Genomic DNA, 22724 nt, shown 5'->3' on the forward strand with positions numbered 1-22724 from the left:
AGTGTTGTTGTTGATGTCGGTCAGCCGGGACTCCATCAAGGAAAATCTAAAAGACTGAACTGAAAACACAAAATAATTGAGTTGGTTTGAGTTTGAGGTTCGGTTTATACCCGGGAGAAATGATAAAGGGTTTAAACAATGGGCGAGAAAAGGGATCACAGCAATATGTACAATGGTTGAACGGGGTAAGCTGCAGAGGTTTGAGAAGTTGAGGGGTAGATTTGGATTAGATGAGTAGGAACAATATCGCTACCTGCAAATAAAGGATGATTATGAGAAGGAGATCAAAACTGACACTGATGATGAAGTTGTTGAGGTATTTCGGAGAGCTTATGAAGGTAAAATGCAGAGTCATCTCAGTCCTATATAGAAGTTGGATGTCATGCAGAAAGTCTTCCTCTCTTTATATCAAAGAAAAATGGGAAAAGGAATTGAAAGAACAAATGACTGAGGAAGAGCGGTTTAATATTTGTAAAACGCAGTGCACGTCACCAGCTCCAGGATCTGGAGGGAATTTAACTGGAAGAATATGGACAGATGTTTATAACTCCAAAGATTAGGAAAGGAGTGGTGTCTATTCAACAACCATGCTGGAGAGCATGTGGTCACACGGATGCTGACCATACACACATATTCTGGTCCTGCCCAAAGTTAAGAGGATACTGGGACAAACTATGGAGGGATTTACAAAAAATAATAGGATATGAGATACCAAAAACGTGTAAAATACTCTACTTGGGGATTTGACACAAGACATAATACAAAGAGAGGATGAGTATCTTGTTAAAGCGCTGCTATCAGCCAGTAAGAAAACGATTACAAGAATGTGGTACAAAGTGGACCCACCGACTGAGGAGCAGTGGATGTGCACTGTGGAAGAGATCTTTGTAATGGAGAAAATCACACACAAACGGAGACTACAAGAGGAACCATTTGAGGACAAATGTGAAAAATGGACGGATTATAGAGGACGAGAAGAGGACACCACCATTGCCACTGGACAACAAGGACATTGATTTAAGGATGAGTGTTTAACTATGTATGTACGATGTTCCCTGAAACTGTAATTGTTGAAAGAAAAATGTATAAAAAATAAATAAAACACAAAATAAAATCAGAAACAAACAAAAGCTTCTTTTGTTTTTTCCACAGAAGCCCTTGGAGGAATTACACACCAGAAGTACAATCAGAAACCAGGTTTAACCATCAGTAATGTAAATATCTAAAGCATGTAACATTTCAAAAGTCATAAAAGTTCCTTATGTTCGGATCCCAGTTTTTGTGTTCATAGTTTACTGTTTTATTTTGAAATGTTTGTCACTTCCTGTCTTGTCTAATTTACTTCCTGTCTTTAGTTTCCCTCCTGTCTGATCGTCTGATTGTGCTCACCTGTTGCCCCTGTGTTTCACCTCCCCTTCCCAGCTGTGTCTTGTCTTGTGATTACCCTCCTCTGTATTTAGTCTCGTCTTCCCTGTGTGTCCTTTGTCGCGTCGTCTTCGTCGTTGTTTGCCTGTCCCCCTGTGATGTCTTGGATCTCCCTTTTCCACCGGTTCGTCTGAGTTTTCATTTGATACTTTTCCTGTGTTGTAACTTTTCCTGCATTCCTAGTTTTGCATTTTGGTTTTCAGCTTTTCTCTGAATAAAAGCTCCCCTTTTGACACACTGTTGTACCCCTGCCTCCTCTATTGCTTCTGCGCCTGGGTCCTTTCCCCCTATCCGTGACACCTTATAGACAATCAGGATGATAATAGAGTTCCTGAGGGAACCTTTCGGGATCCTGCTAAGTTTCAGTTTGAGAACAATTACATACAGCTTAGATCAAATAAATGGTGTTACCTGTGTTTTCTGTCTTTAGATCTTCCAGCTGTTTCTCACTGACACCCAGTCTGCCCTCAATATCTGAGGGAGGTATACATTAGTTCAGAGGTTAAACAAGAACCCTTATATGGTTTCAAAAAGGAGGATCAGGGTTCATTCTGGCTTATAAAGGGTTCCTCAGGGATCCATTCCTCTACAGTTCCAGCCTGAAGATGTATTTGAAGGTTTACCTGTGTTTTCTGTCCTCAGATCTTCCAGCTGTTTCTCACTGACACTCATTCTGTCCTCCAGAGCTGAACAGAAATCATGTTTAATTTAAGGGTTTAATATTTGTATTATTAAAGGTTTTCTGAAGACTTACCTTCATTGTGATTCTCTATCTGCTCCAGTTGTGTCTCAGTGACTGTGAGTCTGAGCTTCAGAGCTGATAAACAACCAGATGTTATTCACTTATATTTTGACTGAGTCTGGATTGAAAGTGTAAATGATAAAGGTAGCACAGATATAACTCCACCTGTAGTGTTGGTCTGACTTTCTGTCAGTCTGGACTCCATCAGGGAAAGTTGAACAGACTGAACTGAAAACAAAATCAGAACAAATCTTTTCAAATCATTTTAGATATATGAAGATAAATGAGCTGAGAAGTTCAGCCCTCGTGATGTTTCAAGAATGATCATCCCTCTCATAAATTGGTTGGATCCTCAACAGTTTCAGTATTAAGATTTATGTTAAAGTGTCTACCTGTGATTTCTGTCTTCAGATCATCCAGCTGTTTCTCACTGACACCCAGTCTGACCTCCAGAGCTGAACAGCAAACCATTCATGTTTAATGTAATGCTTTAATTTAATGTCCAGCAGTGTCTCACTCAGTAGGGGCTTGGACTGGGAAACGTAGGGTCGCCGGTTCAAGTCCCCGAACAGACTTGAAATATGGAAGGTGGACTGCTACTTGGAGAGGTCCCAGTTCACCTCCTGTGGTGCCGTTGAGCAACGCACAGAACACCTCCAATCCCCCCTCCCCATTGCTCCCCGGGCGCTGCACAATAGCTGCCCACTGCTCCTAGTACTAGGATGGGTTAAATGCAGAGGACACATTTCACTGTGTGTGCTCTGCTGTGTGCATGTGACTGATAAAGAGGGTTTCATCCTCTGATTCTATCTATCTTAATTAGTGATTATTTAAAGTGTTTATTAAAGAGTTTATGATAGTACCTGCAGTCTGCTGCTCCAGCTGTTTCTCAGTGGATCCCAGTCTGACTTCCAGAGCTGAACAACAATCATATGTTTATTTATATATTTATTAACCAAGTTTGGTTTTACAATCTTCAGACAAATCCAGATATTAAATATAAGTGTAGGTAAAAATGTTACTACAAATATAACTCTACCTGTGGTGTTGTTCTGACTCTCTGTCAGTCTGGACTCCATCAAAGAAAGTTGAACAGATCGAACTGAAAACACAAAATCACAACAACCAGATATCTGCCTTTAACATCTGCACAATAATATGTTTAGTAATAAGTCAAACACATGGGTTACTATTTACAAAATTACAATTACTGAGGTTTATATTTATTATATAATATGAGCTGAGAAGTCACACGGGCTCTGTGAAGAAGCATCAACCATCACAGTTCATTGGCGACTATAAAGGAGTTCCTCAGGGAGCCGTGTTGGATCCTCTACAGTTTCAGTCTGAAGATTTATATTTAAAGTGTCTACCTGTGATTTCTGTCTTCAGATCTTCCAGCTGTCTCCCACTGACACCCAGTCTGACCTCCAGAGCTGAACAGCAAACCATTCATGTTTAATGTAATGCTTTAATTAGTGATTATTTAAAGGTAACATCATGGAGTTTATTATTTTACCGGCAGTCTGCTGCTCCAGTTGCGTCTCAGTGGATGTTAGTCTGACTTCCAGAGCTGAAAAACAATCAGGTGTTATTAGTTTATATATTTACTGAGTCAGAATGAGAACTCTTCAGTAAAGTCGAGACTCTACCTGTAGTGTTTCTTTCACCTTCTGTCAGTCTGGACTCCATAAAGGAAAGAGTAACAGATTGAACTGAAAACAGAAAACCATAAGAATATATATAATCGTGTTATATATTTGAAAGCCACAATAATATGTTGTAACTGTGTTATTCACTGGATGTTTATACATATGTTCAGAGGTTAAGCAAGTACTGAGAAGTCCTATGTTTGATAGAGGTGCATTCTTGCTGATAAAGGAGTTCCTCAGGGAACCGTGTTGGGTTCTCTACAGTTCCAGATGTTAAACGTTTGTACCTGTGACTTCTGTCTTCAGATCCTCCAGCTGTTTCTCACTGACACCAAGTCTGACCTGCAGAGCTGAACACCAGACAATGTTTAATTGAATGCTGTCATTTGGTGTGGATTATTTAATTTCAGTCAGACAACTCACGTGTTTCATTAGTATGTTTATTAGAAACAGTATATAGTTTGAGTTTGGAGTCTAGGCTCGGGCCTCATCACTCCACATATAGAACATCTAGTGATGATTAGATAACTATCCTCCAAGCCTACAGGTGGAAGCTGGGGTGGTGGTGGGGCAGGCGAGCATCGCCAACGTGAACACAGCAGCAGCAGCGAGGTGAACACATTAGCAGCATGGAAACAGCAGTAGTAGCAGCAGCTGCATTAGCGAGGCAGAGGTGGATCCAACAGATTAAATAGAGCGCCAGATTAGGAGACTGTGTTTGGTTGGTTGCAAGTGTGACGAGGGGCGGTATGTGCGAATGTATCATTGGTGCTCGAGTTGACTGCCTGAACTAGCTCGCAGGCTTCGCCCCATATCTTTAACCTTTATTTGATATCATAGATTACACCGGCAGTCTGCTGCTCCAGTTGAGTCTCAGCGGATCCCAGTCTGACCTCCAGAGCTGATTCACAATCAGATGTTATTCATTTATATATTTACTGGATTAAACTGTTCAGTAAGTCTAGGTTAGAATGAAAACTGTACTGTATATGACAATGTTGATACAAATCTACCTGTAGTGTTTTTTAGGCTTTCTGTGATTCTGGACTCCATCGAGGAAAGTTGAACAGATTGAACTGGAAACACAAAATCAGAACCAACAAATATAATCTTGTTAAATTATTACAATAATCTGAATCGTAATAAGATGGATAATTAAACACTATTCAAAAAGCGACCATCAGGGTTCATTAATGCCTTTAAGGCGTTCCTCAGGGAACAGTGTTGATGGATGAAATACTTAAAGTTTCTACCTGTGTTTTCTGTCTTCAGATCCTCCAGCTGCTTTCTCACTGACACCCAGTCTGACATCTAGAACTGAACAGCAAACCATTAATGTTTAATTCAACAGTTTAATTAATAATTCATCAATACTAATATTGAAGATCTAACTATGTTACCTTCATTGTGACTCTCCAGCTGCTCCAGCTGTGTCTCAGTGGATCTCACTCTGACCTCCAGAGCTGATCAACCATCAGATGTTATTCTTTATATATTTTACTGTCTGGATTTATATTCTACAGTGAAGACCAGATCATATAGAGAAGTGTAAATGAAATGTTAGTGTAAATATAACTCTACCTGTAGCGTTGTTTTGAGTTTCTGTCAGTCTGGACTCCATCAGGGAAAGTGTAACAGATTGAACTGAAACAGAAAATCACAATATACAAATATATACTTTGAAATGTTCCAATACTATGTTTTATGATTAGTAATGTCATGTTGATTGATAATAATTGAATACTATTTGATAGCTGACTAAGAGAGGTGTGAGATTTCAAAAAGGAGGATCAGGGTTCAATCTGGTTCATAAAGGAGTTCCTCAGGGAACCATGTTGGATCCTCTTCTGTTCCAGCCTGAAGATTTATTCAAAGGTTTCCCTGTCCTCAAATCATCCAGCTGTTTTTCACTGACTCTCCAGAGCTGACAGAAATCAGGTTTAATTTAGGGTTCAATGTATGATTATTTAAAGGTAATATTAATTATGATTTTACCTGCATTTTGCTGCTCCAGCTGTGTCTCTGTGGATCCCATCCTGACATCCAGAGCTGATAAACAACCAGATGTTATTCATTAATTAACTGAGCCTGGTTTTATAATCTTCAGTCAATATCAGTGTGAATATAACTGTACCTGTTCTGTTGTTTTGAGTTTCTGTCAGTCTGGACTCCATCGAGGAAAGTTGAACAGATTGAACTGAAACACAAAATCAGAACCAACAAATATAATCTTAATTATTTGACATTAAAATAGTTTCACTCTGAAGAAGTTCATTTAAAGGTTCTTACCTGTGATTTCTGTCCTCAGATCTTCCAGCTGTTCCTCACTGGCACTCAGTCTGACCTCTAACCCTAAAGAAACACAGTAAATAGCAGATTCATTCATAACTAATAACCACTTGCATCAATGCACAGTATAATGTAAATATATTTCTACCTGTTGTGTTGTTGCTGTCACTTAGTCTGGAGCCCATCAAGGACAGTTGAACAGACTGAACTAAAAACACAAAATCAATCGGACAAAAACAACAATACTCGTTAAGTTAAATGGAAATGCCCAAGACAACACATAACCGAAGCATAACCTGATCTATTCTTTATTATTGTCAGGCTTTTACCTGTGTGTTCTGCTTTCAGATCTTCCAGCTGTTTCTCACTCTTACTCAGTCTGAACTCCAACTCTAAATAAAATGTGTTAATATCTGATTTAAATTGAACACAGACTTCTGTTGATGGAAACATAAAGTCAATAAATATTTGACCTGTTTCTGTTCGTTTGGACTCCATCGAAAAACACTTACGTTATTATTTGTATTTGTTTTATTGCAATGGTTTGGAAATACTGTAGATACACCTACTCCTGAAGCACTAAGGTGCACTTTTAAATGTGTGTTAATCATGTGTTGGTTGGAAAGTATATTTAATGCAATAATAAAGTCAAAAAGGTTCCTAAAAGAGCCATCGGGAGGACTAAGGAGTTCCTCAGGGAACCTTAACAGATCCTCAGGGGTTTCAGTTTGACCTCAAATAAATTGCTTCCACTTTGAGTCACTTTATTCTGATACATACACTGAACCGGCCAAAAAAAAGGTCACACTCTAATATCCTTTGGACCGCCTTTAGCTTTGATCACGGCACGCATTCGCTGTGGCATCGTTTCCACGAGCTTCTGCAACGTCACATCATTTATTTCTGTCTGTCATTCATTTTTTTTAGATCTTGTATTGATGACGGGAGATTCGGACCACTGCGCAAAGTCTTCTCCAGCACACCCCAACGATTCTCAATCGGGTTCAGGTCTGGACTCTGTGGGGGCCAATCCATGGGTGAAAATGACGTCTCATGCTCCCTGAACCACTCTTTCACAATCTGAGCCCGATGGATCCTGGCATTGTCCTCTTGGAACATGCCCGCTGCCATCAGGGGAGAAGAAATCCATGATGGAATAACCTGGTCCTTCAGTATATTCAGGGAGTCAGCTGACCTCATTCTTTGGGCACGTTGCTGAACCTAGACCAGACCAACTGCAGCAACCCCAGATCATAGCACTGCCCCCACAGGCTGGTGACCTTTCTTTTGGCCGTGCAGTGTATGTACATTTACAGTTAGTGTGTGAGTGTTACCTGTGATTTCTGTCCTCAGATCTTCCAGCTGTTTCTCACTGGCACTCAGTCTGACCTCTAACCCTAAAAAGGAAACAGTACATTTCAGATTCATTCATAAATAATCACCACATGTGTTGATGAACGCCATAGAGTAAATCTACCTGTAGAGTTGTTGCAGTCTTTCAGTTTGGACTCCATCAAGGAAAGTTGAACAGACTGAACTGAAAGCACACATTTCATTGGACAAAAACAACACTCAACGTTAAGTTCTATGGAAATGCCGCAGTTACACAACAAGTAAACAAAGCATAAAATAATATTTACCTCCCAATATTTAGGTGTTTACCTGTGTTTCCTGTCTTCAGATCTTCCAGCTGTTTCTCACTGACACCCAATCCCACCTCCAACTCTGAAAGAAGTGAGTCAGCAAGTTGTCGTGCTATCTTACTGCCCCAAAAACCACAACTCAACTCATTAATTCTGGATAATCAATAGGACAAACTGATGGATGATGTACCTTCGTTCATTTTGTCCAGCTGACTCTCAGTCATGTTCAGTTTCCTCTGCAGATTCATCAGTCCCGAGGTTTGACCTGAAACATAAACATGAACATACTAAGCTGCAGTAAAACTATCTTTGGGTTTAGCTGTGTACTTTTCTATATTTCATTCATAGATGGTCAGTTACCTGTGCTGTCAGTCTGCAGCTGCTGAACTTGACTCTCAGCAGAGTTCAGTCTGACCTGCAGCTGCTTAACGGCATCAGCCTGAACTGAAAACCAGAGAGGAAACAAAGGAAGTGGCATCACTTATTGGAATGTTTTTCTACCTGCTGTATCTCTTTTTAGAACACTGAGGAACAGCCTGATTCGTGTTTCATCTAATGGCAATATCAGACTGTACTGCAAGTATTCTTTTTGGGGTAAAAATACTGCGCTCAAAGAACATTTGGCTGACAATTCTTATGTATTTTCCAGCCTCAAAAGTGACATTCAGCTGAAAGGACTTACATAAGTTCTGTTCCCTTGTGTTTCTCACCTGTGTTTTGCGTCTTCAGTTCCTCCAGTTGTGTCTCTACAGACTGCAGTCCACCGGTATGATCTTAAAACAATATTAACACAGAATATTAATGACCCTTACTTACTGACAAGGTCAATTATGTTTTATTTAACCCACCTGCAGAGTGTCTCCTCAGCTCATGCAGGTGAAGCTGGCTGGAGTTTAGTCTGCTGCTGATCTCTGACACTTGATCTGAAATTAATTAACACGTAAAATCAAAATGAACACCAGAAATAGGATTTATTGATCATATTAAGGGTATGTATTACTTATTGAACATATGTATGCCATAAATGGTGGGATGTATGCTGATAAAGACCTCGTATGACGCTGATCTCGCCTCTCTCTGCAGACGAGTTCAGTTTTTTCTCCAGTGAGTTCAGTCGACCCTGCAGAGCTGGACCGACACACAAAAATCACAACTCATTTTAAATGTTCAATTTATTTGCTATAAACTTTATGTTGTCTTTCCTAATTTTGTAATAAGTTTAAATAAAAGTTATGATTTGTCTTTTTCTTTGTCTGTATTTGCATGTTTGGTTTTGCAGTATGAAGTTACACAACCATAGTACTTGGATTACGTTACTGAATGCATTTTCTAACAGATAACTAGTGATTGTATCGTAGTACGTATTTTAATCCAACCCCTACGCACTTATACTGAAAGCAACCCTGAAGATTAGTGATTATTTGAAATGTATTGATCAAGATATCTCACCTCGTGTGTTTGTTTTCAGCTCCTCCATCTCAGCTGAACCGTTGCAAGATGAGACTGCTGGGACAAAAAAATAAAAAGTTTCTTCAACTTTTAAACTTTTAAACTCTTTTCAGTGTTGATTTGCTAGCCTTGATATTCATGTGAACGTATTTGACCGTTGGGACATTTTTCTGATTAGATTCATTCAGCAGTTAAATCCAAAACATTCCTCTAAAGTGAGATCATAAACGCCACGATCAGGACTACATTTCTTACATTACTCAAATAATTTAGTGCTTTAAACCCATATAATGACAGGGTGTGTTTGACACATGAGATCTGGTTACAAAAGCATTGTAGTAGTTATATTAGTTTCAATTCATAAATGATCTTAAAATAAAGAGTTTCTGCAGCAGGAGAGAAAAGGAGAGATGAATCTGACCTGAGGTCTGCCTGATCAGCTCCTTTATCACACTCTCAGTCTTACACAGTCTGACTGCCAACTCTGAAAACATCACAGACTAAACGTTACTCCAGAAATTTAGATTGGAGTGTGAAATTGAGAAGCTTTAAAATCTCAGATTTAAAGGAGTTTTAACATTAATCTATAATCACCACCACAGGCTACATGGTGGTGGTGACGTGAAGTCATGTGACCGTGCTGTAGTTCCTTTATAGCCCAACGTTAGCCGCCTTTAGCTTAGCGGTGGTGACGTGAAGTCATGTGACCGTGCTGTAGTTCCTTTATAGCCCAACATTAGCCGCCTTTAGCTTAGAGGTGTGCTTCTAATCAGGTCCCACAGTCTGATAACAATAACATTAAATGTGATGATGAGGATGATGATGATGATGACCTGTGTTCCTCCTCCTCAGCTGCTCCACTGTGCTCTCACTCGCCCTCAGTCTGGTCCGCAGGAAAGGCAGCTCCCCTGCCACAGCTGTGGAAACAACGGAAAGTTTTACTTTAAACTATGTTTATTTATATGTAAATTAATTGGTGAACATGAGTTTTTCACCTGAATTTTTCTTCTTCAGGTCGTCCACTAAGCTCTCGCTCCTGTCCAGTCTGAACTCAAGCAATGAAACCTTGACGGCTTGAACTAAAAGATCAAAACACATCAAAAACAAAACAACATGTGATGAACATGTTGAACATTTGACCTTCTGACACTTAGCATTTTAGCAAAGTCACAGAGCATTTCTTTCACAACATATAGAACCTCTACCTTTGTTCTGCTCCTCTATCTCTTCCACCTTCGTCTTCAGATCTGAAGAGTGAGAGATGAGAGGAGCTAAATGTTGGTGAATGTCAGAGCAATTTAAGGAAGATAATGTAGAAAATGTGAAGATTTCTCACCTGAACTTTTCTTCTTCACGTCGTCCACTGAACTTTCACTCGTGTTCAGTCTGAAGTCAAGCGATGAAACCTTGACGGCTTGAACTAAAAGACACACAACGAAGTGACCAGAAACAACCGCAAGACATAACCTTTGAGCTAACACATCAACATTTTAGGAAACACGAAAACATGAAAGGTTCTTTCAAAGACTTGATTATGAGAGAAGAAAGACAAAAGGTAAGTTGCTAATCTGGTGTCTAAAGTTCATTTTATTTATATCACACAAACCCTTAACCTACCTTTGTTCTGCTCGTCCTGCTCCTCCACCTTCCTCCTCAGATCTAAACAGTAAGAGATCAGAGGAGCTGCATGTTAGAGCCATTAAAGCAAGAAAATGTCATGTGAAACTAAAACTGAACATCAGCCGAAGTTATAACATTTCATTCAGTTCAAATATTTACTGCTAATAGATGAAGCATCAATTGGACCTTTCATTTTGAATTGCAGGAATCAGTTTCTCACCGGAATGTTTCTCCTTCAGGTCGTCCACTGAACTGTCGCTCGTGTTGAGTCTGCACTGAAGCAACGAAAACTCGAGGACTCGAACTAAGAGAAGAGAATAACAGATAACTCTGAGCATGGTGAGCATGGTGAACATTATCCCTACTGACGTTAGCACTTCCATAACAAAACTGCACACGTTTGACTGTATTGTATTATTCCAGCACTAAAGGATATTGTTAATGGTTTTTCCGTTTATCCAGATTTCATGCAAATCATTTTCTATTTCTTAACGCTTAAAAGTTTAATGGATTTTTGGGTTTTTTTTCTTACTTTTCATCTTCTTTAACTGGGTTTATGTATGCACCACATACACCAAGACACATTCCTTGTATGGGTTATCTTACTTGGCAATAAACCTGATTCTGATTCTGAGCATGGTCACTGTTAGCATGTAGCAACGCAACAACAATTAAGGGTTAATCGAAGAATCAGTCATTTTGAAAACAGCAACTGCACTTTTGCTCACGCTTCAACATTAAAGAAACAGATAATAAATTATGAGAGAACTCATTTAAATGTATAACTGCTCCTCTATTGTATAAAGTCATTATTTTACATGAGTTTTTTAATAACATATAAATGTTACCTACCTTTGTTCTGCTCCTCCAGCTCCTCCACCTTCCTCCTCAGATGCTCCACCGTGCTCTCACTCGCCCTCAGTCTCGTCTGCAGGAGAGGCATCTCCTCTACCAGAGCTGTGGAGACAACAGTTAGTTTTGCTTTAAAAAAAAAACAATTCCTGCTTTTATATATCAAGTTAAGACATCGCTTAGAGTGTTGAGACACTGTGACTTATTAAAAGGGATTATAAGAAGTAGTTGAAGTCACTTGAAGCATGACTGAAAGGATTTGATGTTCTGGTATTAAGCAGAAATAAGGTCAGAGGAAGTTAGTCTCTGACCTGAACTTTTCTCCTTCAGGTCGTCCACTGAGCCCTCACTCGTGTTCAGTCTCAACTGAAGCGATGAAAACTCGACATCTCGAACTAAAAGATCAGAACACAACAAAGGAACAAACACGAGCGGCAACACATCATTTCCAGTCGATGAACAACATACACATTATTCCTGTTAAACATCAACCTGATGAAAACAACAGCACTATGCAACAAACCTATTTAGGTAAAGCAAAAATAAAACACAGAAATATTTAAAGAGCAAAAATATTTCAGGGAGAAAAACAACATTTGAGGAAACTCAAACTTTTGAAAACATGACTTCATATTTAGAAAGTTGTTACGTGTTACAGTAAAAACATCTATTGTTAAGACTGTATTTTTTAAAATCCAAATCCGATTCAGCGGCCAAGTAGGTTCACACACACACAAGGAATTTACATAACCAAAGAACAAGAGGTCTAATCTTTTGTTTACATAGTTTGAATAAAATCCCCGTATTTATTGAAGGGAGACATTCAGTTTGTTCTCAGTATTCTGTTTCCTGATGACTTGAGTTTCTCTTTCTCTTCCTACCTTTGTTCTGCTCCTCCAGCTCGTCCACCTTCCTCCTGAGATCTGAGTTCAGCTCCATCAGCAGCTTCCCGTCAGCCTCCGTCTTCACCTCCACCCTCTCCATCTCATCCCTCTGCTCCACGGCCTCCAGCTCCCCGTCCCTCAGCCGGCTCTCCATGCTCCTCAGCTCTAAACGCTGCAGCACCGCCACCGACCTCAGGCTGAGGACCAGCTCCTTCAAACCCAGCAGCTCATCCCAGAGGACCGGGATCTCTGTGGAGACGTCCACCCCCATCCTGACATCCCCCACCCCCGTCCTGACGTCGTCCTCCTGGGGGGCAGAAGCCTCCGTCTGTCCCTGGCTGACTGGAGACAAACGGAACAGCAGCAGAAACAGAAACAGAGCCGCCAACTTCATCCTGAAAACAAATCCTGCTGCTGAACAAAACTCCAACAGCTTATATACGCACACACACACCAACACACACGTACACTAATCTGGGTGAAAACCCTAAGCATGGATGAATGAATCGACTCAGTTACATTTTTGATTACTTCAATCATACAGTACTACAAGAAAATCCATAATTTCAAAATAAAAGATGCTACTTCATTTTGTTTTGCATACTCACTTATCTAAATTTCTGTTTACTTCAGGAGTTATGATTACAGTAAATCTGTGTCATATATAACAATGTTCAAAGATATCTGACAAAAGGGATTTTTGAGGTCCAAGACTAAAGTCTGGATTCTGAGGAAAAGTTAAATACTGAAGAAATTCTAAATTCTGAGAAAAAAAAACTGAATTCTGACAAGAAAATGAAAATTCGGAGGAAAAGTCAGAATATGAGTAAAGTGATAATTCAATTTAAAAAATCTAAATTCGGAAAATGATCAGAATCTGGAGAAAAATATATAATTCTAACAAAATGTCAAAATTGTGAGAAAAAAATAATCTAAATTCTGTAAAAAAGTCAGAATTCCAACACAAAGGGAAAGTCGAGAGACATTTTTCGAAAATCCGAGAAAAAAACCTAATTCTGAAAATCGTTCTGAATAAAAAGGTGAACATTCTGAGAACCGATTCCTAAATTCTGAGAAAGATGTCAGAATTCTGAGATTGTCTTTATATTTATAAACCTGAGCCCTGAACGTTTTTCATAGAGAGCTTTACTTAACGAGTTAATGAGAATAACTATGACATTAATAATACCGTGAAATGACTCCCGCACTGTGGAGGCTCGGGCAGAGAGCGGTTACAGATCAGAGAGTGCTCTGTTCTGCATTCAGTCATTTAAAGGAGGGGGGTCATGGGTCTGACCTTAATCAAAGTTTGCACAAATAAATTCAAGCAGGTGTTTTAGAATACCTGTCCACTGAGATAAACTGGTTATGAAATGAAACCAAATGACCTCAGAAAAATCGACATTGGCTGTAGCAGTGTTTCTTGACACAACAAAGACTCTCCCCTCTCTCCCTCGTTTCCCTCTCACATTTGTAGGTTATAGTTTGTTTCGACAGTGGGATCAGTCTCTGTGCGGCGCTGCATACCAAACATTGCTAACACGCTAATCTGCAGCTCTAAGGCCTCGCAGCTCAGAGACTCAACTGTCACGTGCACAATCACGTGCACGGCTATTGTGTGTAAAGATAAATATAAGGTTAATCTGAGCCCGTGTTGTTTCCTGCTCTGTGGGTTAGAAACACACAGGTTTAAAAACTCTATTCATTCTATTGTTTTGGTCAAAGTGAACTGATGGACTCGTTTATAATAATCTCCAATTTATTTGAACTTTTAAACAATTTGAGATTGATCATAACTTCATCAAATGTATTCCTTAGACGTGTCGCTCGTTAAATGACGGTCTCGTTAAATGACTCCTCTTTCATGTGTTATGATAAAAGCAAACAAACAGATTTCAAAACGTTCTCTGAATGCATGGAACTTTTTCTTCAGTGTCTGGATTTTGATGCTTTTAGATTCAGGTTCAGGAAACCATGAAGACAGCATGTATTTAAGGCCATAGTACAAACGTAAGAAAATGTCTCCATCTGGTGAAAACCAGAGGAAGCCAGAGCTGGAGATTCAAACCCTGATTTAACATTATACTTGATTTCATCGGGACACGTTTGGCTCTGAGTCTGCACTTTTCTACACACTTAATTCTAGACTTAATTAAAGAGTCCTCTCCTGCTGATGTTCAGGTGTATATCAGTATGTAGTGTCTCTACTTTAAAGAGTCCTCTCCTGCTGATGTTCAGGTGTATATCAGTATGTAGAGTCTCTACTTTAAAGAGTCCTCTCCTGCTGATGTTCAGGTGTATATCAGTATGTAGAGTCTCTACTTTAAAGAGTCCTCTCCTGCTGATGTTCAGGTGTATATCAGTATGTAGCGTCTCTACTTTAAAGAGTCCTCTCCTGCTGATGTTCAGGTGTATATCAGTATGTAGAGTCTCTACTTTAAAGAGTCCTCTCCTGCTGATGTTCAGGTGTATATCAGTATGTAGAGTCTCTACTTTAAAGAGTCCTCTCCTGCTGATGTTCAGGTGTATATCAGTATGTAGAGTCTCTACTTTAAAGAGTCCTCTCCTGCTGATGTTCAGGTGTATATCAGTATGTAGAGTCTCTACTTTAAAGAGTCCTCTCCTGCTGATGTTCAGGTGTATATCAGTATGTAGTGTCTCTACTTTAAAGAGTCCTCTCCTGCTGATGTTCAGGTGTATATCAGTATGTAGTGTCTCTACTTTAAAGAGTCCTCTCCTGCTGATGTTCAGGTGTATATCAGTATGTAGTCTCTACTTTAAAGAGTCCTCTCCTGCTGATGTTCAGGTGTATATCAGTATGTAGCGTCTCTACTTTAAAGAGTCCTCTCCTGCTGATGTTCAGGTGTATATCAGTATGTAGTGTCTCTACTTTAAAGAGTCCTCTCCTGCTGATGTTCAGGTGTATATCAGTATGTAGCGTCTCTACTTTAAAGAGTCCTCTCCTGCTGATGTTCAGGTGTATATCAGTATGTAGAGTCTCTACTTTAAAGAGTCCTCTCCTGCTGATGTTCAGGTGTATATCAGTATGTAGTGTCTCTTTATGTTTCTCAGACTGTCTGTGCTGCAGCTCCTCTTTACACCCTCTGTCTGAAACCAGAGCCCAGTCTGCTCTGATTGGTTAGCTGGTCAGCTCTGTTGTGATTGGTCAACCTGCTTAGCGATGTCCCGCCTCTTAGCCTATCACGTACAATGTGTTGGAGCGCTAGCCAGTAGGAGCGTGAGTGTTCCATTGTGATGTTCTGGAAGTAAACAGAGAGTCCAATGGAGGCGTTTGCAGACCACTTGCACACAAACATGTATATAAACACACAGCTGACACGATCAAATTAAAACATCATTTAGCAAAAACTTTTTTGTCCAGAAAACAGGATTTTATTTAAAAACTTTTCAAACAGAGAAACTTTAAGCACACTTTTGTTCCTTCAGCAGGAAAAATAAACGTCTTTTCCGACGCTGCTTCAGAGAAACATTTAAACTCCTCCAGCGTGTTTCCACCTCCACTTCTGTCGTTCTCTAGTCACACAGAATACATCCCATAATCTCACGTATACATTCATTCCTCATACCGTCCTTTCGGCGTCAGTTTTAGATCCTCATGGCGCTCAAAAAAAAACCCCAAAAAAGTGTTGTTGTCCTTAGGAGTTCAGTTTGTCAGCTCCCGACATCACGCAGACAAATAAAAACAAAACAATATATTAAAAATTTCAAAATAAAAGCTGAACGTTTTCCCTTTGTGGCGACAGACAGCGAGGCGGCGGGTCGACGAGACAAAAGTAAACACTCGTGTAATAAAGGTTCATAAACACACAGTTTTGACTGTTGTCCGCCTCTTAAATGCATATTTTCTACCTACCGGAATACCATCGGATAAAAGACATTTAAAGACCCCACCTTGAACTTTGACACACTTTAACGGACATTTTATTTTACTTTCGGACATTTAAAGATGCTATTTGCTGCCCTACAGAGTCCTTTTGTATTGATGATCTGCCGCTACACCCTCCCTTTATTGTAATATTTACATTAGTTATAGTTGGTCAATAGTTTGGCTTATTTAAAGCGACTGTATCAGCACTTTTCTTGTTGTTCTGAGTTTGTATCTCAATGGTTTATTGCACCTATTGTGAGTGGCTTTTGATAAAAGGGTCGGCTTAGTGTAATGTAGTTCATAATAATGCATATTACAGACTTCAATGTGCTTTAAACTGCATAAAAGCGTGTTTTCAAACCTTTTATCACATGTTTCTGTACACACTATGAGGGGAATTAAAGAATAGTGATGTTTCATTTAATCATGTTTACAGGACTTACTGAAGAAGGACTTTAACTTCTGAAACATTTTATCCTCTGTTGTTTTTAATCATTTATTCGATATAAATTAAAAGGTTGCTGGTGTGCAGAATTAAATAGAAACCATGTTACCGTCCGATCCTTCCCAGTGAAGATTCACAGTCTCATTGTTGTCTCTGTGAACAGTTTGAACTCTCATCGACCCGCTGACCTCTGACCCCTTGAGTTTGACTCCAGATCTGAAGCAGACTGGTGGATCTGGTTCTGGTTTTGCGTCAGCGCTGTCCGGTGTAAGCTCTGAACCACGAGGAGACGGAGGCGGCGGCGGAGGAGATCATCCCTCCGGCGTTAGCAGAAGGCTGCGACACCTGCAGTGCACTCTGGGAAAGGTCCATGGACTGCAGGAGGAGGAGGAAAAGGAAGAAGAAGAGGAAAATAAATGTTTCATAGTTTTGAAGCCGTTTAAAAATCTATAGAAAACTTTGACTAACAGTTTTTGGGTCGCCATAACAACGTTGACTTATTGTTGGTGACATTTTAGGCAAAAAACCTCAGAGTGACACGGAGAGGAGATGCCTCCTTTATCTGCATACTCTCCTGCTCAGACAGGTTAGGAAAGTAAACAGTGGCAGCTCCTTCAGAGGTTAGCACAGCTGCTTCAGCAACAGAAGAACGGGAGAGGATGTTTCCATTGAAAGGGCAACGAACAGGTTTTCCAAAATTAAGATTAGTGTTATATTTTGATCATTTCAACAGTGTTTACTTATCTGGCAGTTTATACATGATTTATCTTCATAGTTAACTGTATATATATATTTTCTCTAATGCCACTTTATTTTTACTTCTTCTTTGAGATGTCTAACTGATTCCCATCTTATCCTAACTTTGCATCAGCAGGAGTTTAAACAGATATTTGTCCAAAGACAGCTTCCCAGATAGTTCTGTGCAACAAACCCACTGGTTATAAATATACAACACTGGTAACAAACCTCTCTTTTAGATAGATGGATAGATAGAGCACTTTATTGATCCCAATTTGGGAAATGTTTGCGTTAATAAGCAGCATAAAGACAAGGCATTGTACATAGAAATTAAAAGACCAGAAATAACAATTAAAAATGTAAACATCTCAAATAAATAAAATTAATAATAAAATAGCATTAAAAAAGTAGTATGTCAGAATAAAAATGTGCAGAGAATATAAACTAAATATAAATGATATTATATATACATTAAGTGTGTAAGGAATGGAATATTAAATAGAATATAAATGTTAACGTACAGTGTGAGTTCAGCATTACTAACTATTGTAGAAATGCCCGGTTTTTATCAGCTACATGTTATAGAAGCATGATCTTATTCTACAGCTCGATCTAAAAACAGCTGAGGAGCAGAATCGCTTGTAAACCAAACCGGGTGTGTCTACCTGAGATGGGATGTCACAGAACCGAGGACTGGGCACCGTCTCCCAGTCCGTCCCGAGGTCCGTCTCCTCGTCCGTCACCGCCTCGTCTCCGCTCTCCTCCGCCGGCCCGGCCGCCTCCGGCTCCACGAACTCCATCGACTCCTCCAGGTCGGCGCTCACCTCGAACGGACCCGTCCTGAACAGTCAGAGAGCACTCGATATAACAGCTTTGTTTTTTATCTAAAATCAGAGCTTCACCATTTAAGAGTGACTGGAGTCTTACTTGGGCAGCAGGATTCTGACCAAAAATGACTCATTACAGCACCACATACTTTAGACTTTATATAGGAGTATCTCACCGGCCCAGGTTGTCGTTTTCAGGGGAAACCAGAAACATGATGTTCCTCAGAGTGTGATGAGGGTGCAGCTTCTCACTGTCTACATGCTGAAGACACCCAGAAGAAGAAACTGCTTTAAAATGTTATGTTTCAATAAATCAGAGCTAAAGATAAAGCACTAAAGGTAAAGGAGGCTGACCTGTGAGAAGCAGAGGTGCAGGATGTTGGTGTTGAGTTTGCTCAGAGCTCTGGTGAAGCGGTACCTGCTCAGATTCTCTCCACAGAACTCGCTGAGGATCAAACACACACAAGATCACACACTGCTCTTTGTTTCCTGACACTCTGATGTGTCAGTAAAGGCATCATCAGCAGCAGCAGCAGGAGGAGGAGGAGGAGGAGGAGGTGCTTCTTGTCTCACCTGTTGCAGAGCTTCTTGGGCAGGTTGACGTCCAGAATGTGAGACAGGATGGTGACGAGCTGCGTGGCGTAGCACAGAGCGGCGCTGATGGTGTGAGCCGGGTTGATGTGGTCCAACTCTGCAGAAACACAAGGTCAAAGGTCAAGAGAGAAGCTCAAAGAGGCCCTTTTTATTCTTTATGGTTCCGCCCGTAAGTGTGAAGCCAACTCTCTCCTCACCTGGGCCCTGATTGGTGCTCTTCTCCTCCACCCAGGTATAGTAGGCGGAGCAGTCTCCGTTGCTGGGCAGGGTGACGGGGGGTCCGGTGATGCTGATGCTGGTCTCCCCGTTCTGGTCGTCCCAGATCCAGCGGCCAGACAGGTAGGTCGTCCTGCGAGCCTCGGCCAGCTCGCTCACTGTGCTGGAGGTCAGAGCGGGGTCGCACTCCGCCACCACGTCCGCGGGGTCTCTGGGGGACACGCGCAGGGGCAGAGGGGGGGACAATGTGTTACCATGGTGTCCAGTGTTATTATGCAACTTCCTTCTGTTTATTCTGACAGTTTTTCCTGTGTGTGTGTGTGTCTCACCTGCTGCCCAGCTTCTCCTCCTGTGTGGGGAAGATGTGTGTGTTGAGCTCCAGAATATGATCCCGCCTCAGAGCCGCCAGCTGACCCAGCCGGCTCTGCAGCTCCCGGCTGCGTTTCTCCAGCAGGTCCCCGAGGCGCCGGTTGTGCCGCTCGATCTTATCCCGCTTGTCCTGGTGACGCCCGGCCCGGCGCTGCAGACGCTGTTTCTCCTCCAGAGAGCGAAGCAGCAGCTCCTTATCTGCAGGAGGAGCAGAGTTTACTCACTTAGTAAAATAAAGCTAAACGTGTTGTAGTAACAGCTTCTACGGTCTATCAGATTATCGCTTTTTGGTTCAGTGAAGTTTGAGCTTAAGACAACAAGAAATGTCTCTTTGGAAATATAGCGACAAATATGAAGCTCTGCCCAAATGATAAAATAATCTGAGATGCCCCATTCCATCCACCGACCAGCCTCAGATCTCTTGGATTCCTTCCCCGTCAAATTTAAACATGTTCACTGCATCTGTAAGTTAAAAACTCACCGCTCTTCACCTCCTCGTTCCCCGCAGCGACCGCCTCCTTCAGCTGCTCGATCTTCATTTTACACGACATGATCTTCCATTTCTGAGAGGAGAACATTCAGATAACATTTTGAAATGATTTTTCTTTAATAAAGTTGCAAAAGGAGAGGCTGGAACTTTCTAAACCTGAAAAAAATAAAAACTCAACAGTAAAGTCCAAAGAATATAACTGAAACCAGATATATGCCGTTTGTTTGAAATAAAATAAGGTATTAAGTGGATTTGTCCTTTTGCTTCCATGGACATCAAAGGGTCCCAGACAGAATGTGACTGATATTTATAGACGTGAAATCAATTCAAACTTTGGACACTTGGTCCTCAAAGGCTCCCCATGTCAGAGCATTACACTCCAATACGAGGCTGGTTAATGACGTAACCCACCATCTCATCAGCCTGCAGCTTCTTGTCCATGTTCTGGATGGCACTGTGGAGGAGAGAGGAGGGAAAGAACGAGAGATGTTAATATTGCAATATGGCAACTAGGGTGGCACGATCTGTTGTGAGAAAATAATATGACTTTTTAGAATTTCGGTCAATTTTTGGAGGTGCTAAGAAAGATATAAATCCTACCATCAGAGTGACTGTAACACATTTTGTCCACACTTATTTTAGTTGTCGATGGTCGCAGGTTTACCTCTGTTGCAGCTGCTCCTTTTCTTCCTTCAGCTTCTTCAGTCGCTCCAACTTTTCAATGTATCTGCAGACAAAACAGTAACAAAACAAAGTAGTTGGATAATCATTAAAGCTTTGGAGGGTTGCTGTGAAGTTCTGTATATTGTTGAAGTCCCCTGGAAGCACCACAGAGACCCCTGGGGGTCCCCGGAGCCCAGTTTGGGAAACTGATCTCTGACATGTAACCTATGAGGACATGGTTATTTTGGGTTATTGCAGGTTGTGCAACTACAGCAGGACAGCTTACTTACATGAGAAGACAACAGGAATAGACTCTACTAAAAATGGAAACTAGCAACAGAAAAACATCACAAAGGGCCAAAAGTGAAACCGCCCCAGCAGGGTGTTAGCCGCTAATGCTAACTATCCAAGAAAACAAGGAAAGCCACTTTAACCTGAATTTGTCAAAGAAAACTAACGTTAGAAAGGGAAATCAATGTACAACAACGTACATTTGAATTTAATGAGTTTATATCTAGAAAGGAATAAAATAAAACATAAATGTGTTTTTAATTTTTTAATTTTTTCATGCATTAATTACATATTAAAGCAGGTATTTTAACACCTACACCAGCTTCTACTTTCCACGGTTCAGAGCCATGTGAAAAACAATGAACATGTATATGAGATTTGTTGGGATCTAGCTTTCTATGAAAGGACAGAGACAACTTGTATAAGCTGATGTTTGTTATGTATGTTTGCAGGAAAAACTCTGACCTATGTGACCTAAATCAGTCTATGGAGTTCGGAATTGGCAGGAAAAGGACCGTGTAGTCTGTTGTGTCAATTTATTTTATGCCTTACACATATATTTGGATTTTTTGTGTGACAGACATATGTTTAGGTAAAAGGTGGATCTGCAAATGGTGAAGGAATCAAATCCTAGGAAAAACCCTAGGAAATATAACAGTGCCCTACTTGTGTTTCCTCACTCAGTACTCCCTTTAAAGTAGATCCAGTAATCCTAACTCCTTAAAATGATTCCTCAACATCTCTGTTACATATGTTCTACACCTGAGTACTTCATGTTCTACTGATTCCTCCTCCTGGCATTCTTCTGGTGTTTCCCTATCCATCGTAATGCTGTGTTTAGTGCACAGTGCCCCACTCTCACTTTGACAGTGATCAGAAGCTTTTTCTTTACCTCTCAGTGTTCCTCGCATCGAAGTAAACGAAGTCCCCGGCCTGGACGCAGCGCGCACAGGTCAGCCTGCGGCGCGAGGTGCTGCACAGCGGGCATCGCTCCACCGCCACGTACAGACCCTCCGCGTCGTCCACTGACTCCACCATGAGCACACAGCCCGGGCTGGAGTGCGCCGGGTGTAGGGGGTGGTGGTGGGGACGGTGAGGCGGCCTCCCAGCGGAGTGAGGGCCGGAGGAGGAGGCAGCTCGGTCGGGTCCGAGAGGAGGGAGCCCCGCGGAGGACGCCATGGAGAGGAGCTAACTGCTAAGCTAATGCTAAGCTAATGTTAACCTATGAAAGCTATAATTAAAACTAACCTGCGTGACTCGGCGTTTTCTACGTCTCCATGTTGATAATGTGAGGCTGTTATAGTACCCGTGGTGTCGCTGTCATATTTATAAAACCTTCAGAGGAGCCGAAAAATAAGCTGACATGTTTTTGTTTTGATGAGAGAACGATGAGTCCTCCACTTCCGGTTTCCTCTAAACACGTGACGGGTTTGTTTACGAAGTGACGTAGGAGAGTGGGCGGAGTCACAGGAAACGTGCCTGCTTTAATTTTGTTTTAAAACCAAACGCTCCAGGATAACTGATCCTTCATACAAGTTAAACATGTTATAACGAGTGTTTTAGGGTCCTTTCATACTGCATTTCTTGTACGAAAGGTGCTATACAAAGAAAGCTTATTATTAAGTTAAGTAGAAGTTGTTAAACCC

The 22724-nt window shown here is 40.9% G+C and overlaps 3 protein-coding genes across 3 annotated transcripts; all 3 read right to left on the bottom strand.

Annotated features, from left to right (window-relative positions):
- Positions 1–4481: 4481 nt before the first annotated feature.
- Positions 4482–9694, bottom strand: LOC134881148 (tropomyosin-like). The gene is made up of 19 exons (XM_063908293.1): positions 9622–9694; positions 9201–9254; positions 8802–8879; positions 8600–8674; positions 8462–8524; positions 8112–8195; positions 7942–8016; positions 7771–7833; positions 7586–7645; positions 7443–7505; positions 6438–6500; positions 6257–6316; positions 6109–6171; positions 5954–6016; positions 5815–5868; positions 5401–5463; positions 5220–5282; positions 5073–5136; positions 4482–4895 (listed from the first exon to the last, which is right to left on the bottom strand). The coding sequence occupies exons 1-19, from the start codon at positions 9692–9694 to the stop codon at positions 4829–4831; spliced, it is 1248 nt and encodes a 415-aa protein (XP_063764363.1). The 3' UTR covers positions 4482–4828.
- A 673-nt stretch (positions 9695–10367) lies between these two features.
- LOC134881150 (early endosome antigen 1-like) lies at positions 10368–12950 on the bottom strand. Its single transcript, XM_063908294.1, has 7 exons — positions 12554–12950; positions 11984–12067; positions 11673–11777; positions 11041–11124; positions 10818–10859; positions 10537–10620; positions 10368–10447 (listed from the first exon to the last, which is right to left on the bottom strand). The coding sequence occupies exons 1-7, from the start codon at positions 12948–12950 to the stop codon at positions 10368–10370; spliced, it is 876 nt and encodes a 291-aa protein (XP_063764364.1).
- A 2976-nt stretch (positions 12951–15926) lies between these two features.
- On the bottom strand, positions 15927–22479 carry atg14 (autophagy related 14). Its single transcript, XM_063908389.1, has 11 exons — positions 21971–22479; positions 20789–20851; positions 20536–20578; positions 20116–20197; positions 19595–19832; positions 19247–19476; positions 19029–19146; positions 18810–18900; positions 18632–18717; positions 18294–18468; positions 15927–17265 (listed from the first exon to the last, which is right to left on the bottom strand). Exons 1-11 carry the CDS (start codon positions 22255–22257, stop codon positions 17143–17145), a joined length of 1536 nt encoding a protein of 511 aa, XP_063764459.1. The 5' UTR covers positions 22258–22479; the 3' UTR covers positions 15927–17142.
- Between the last annotated feature and the right edge of the window lie 245 nt (positions 22480–22724).

This window comes from Eleginops maclovinus, chromosome 19 (assembly GCF_036324505.1).
Source record: "Eleginops maclovinus isolate JMC-PN-2008 ecotype Puerto Natales chromosome 19, JC_Emac_rtc_rv5, whole genome shotgun sequence".
Taxonomy (NCBI): domain Eukaryota; kingdom Metazoa; phylum Chordata; class Actinopteri; order Perciformes; family Eleginopidae; genus Eleginops; species Eleginops maclovinus.

Bases quoted from the DNA above. Each gene is read 5' to 3' on its own strand.
- LOC134881150 (XM_063908294.1), bottom strand. From the start codon at position 12,950: ATGAAGTTGGCGGCTCTGTTTCTGTTTCTGCTGCTGTTCCGTTTGTCT. The intron at 12,068-12,553 runs GTAGGAAGAGAA...CTGATCTTTTAG, and splicing joins GCTGGAGGAGCAGAACAAAG to TTCGAGATGTCGAGTTTTCA. The intron at 10,860-11,040 runs GTGAGAAACTGA...CTTACTGTTTAG, and splicing joins CCTGAAGGAGAAACATTCCG to ATCTGAGGAGGAAGGTGGAG.
- atg14 (XM_063908389.1), bottom strand. From the start codon at position 22,257: ATGGCGTCCTCCGCGGGGCTCCCTCCTCTCGGACCCGACCGAGCTGCC. The intron at 20,579-20,788 runs GTAAACCTGCGA...TCTCCTCCACAG, and splicing joins AAGGAGCAGCTGCAACAGAG to TGCCATCCAGAACATGGACA. The intron at 20,198-20,535 runs GTGGGTTACGTC...TTCTCCTCTCAG, and splicing joins AGCTGCAGGCTGATGAGATG to AAATGGAAGATCATGTCGTG.
- LOC134881148 (XM_063908293.1), bottom strand. From the start codon at position 9,694: ATGTTTTCAGAGTTGGCAGTCAGACTGTGTAAGACTGAGAGTGTGATA. The intron at 8,525-8,599 runs GTGGGTTAAATA...TATTGTTTTAAG, and splicing joins GCTGAGGAGACACTCTGCAG to ATCATACCGGTGGACTGCAG. The intron at 5,137-5,219 runs GTAACATAGTTA...TTTGCTGTTCAG, and splicing joins GCTGGAGAGTCACAATGAAG to TTCTAGATGTCAGACTGGGT.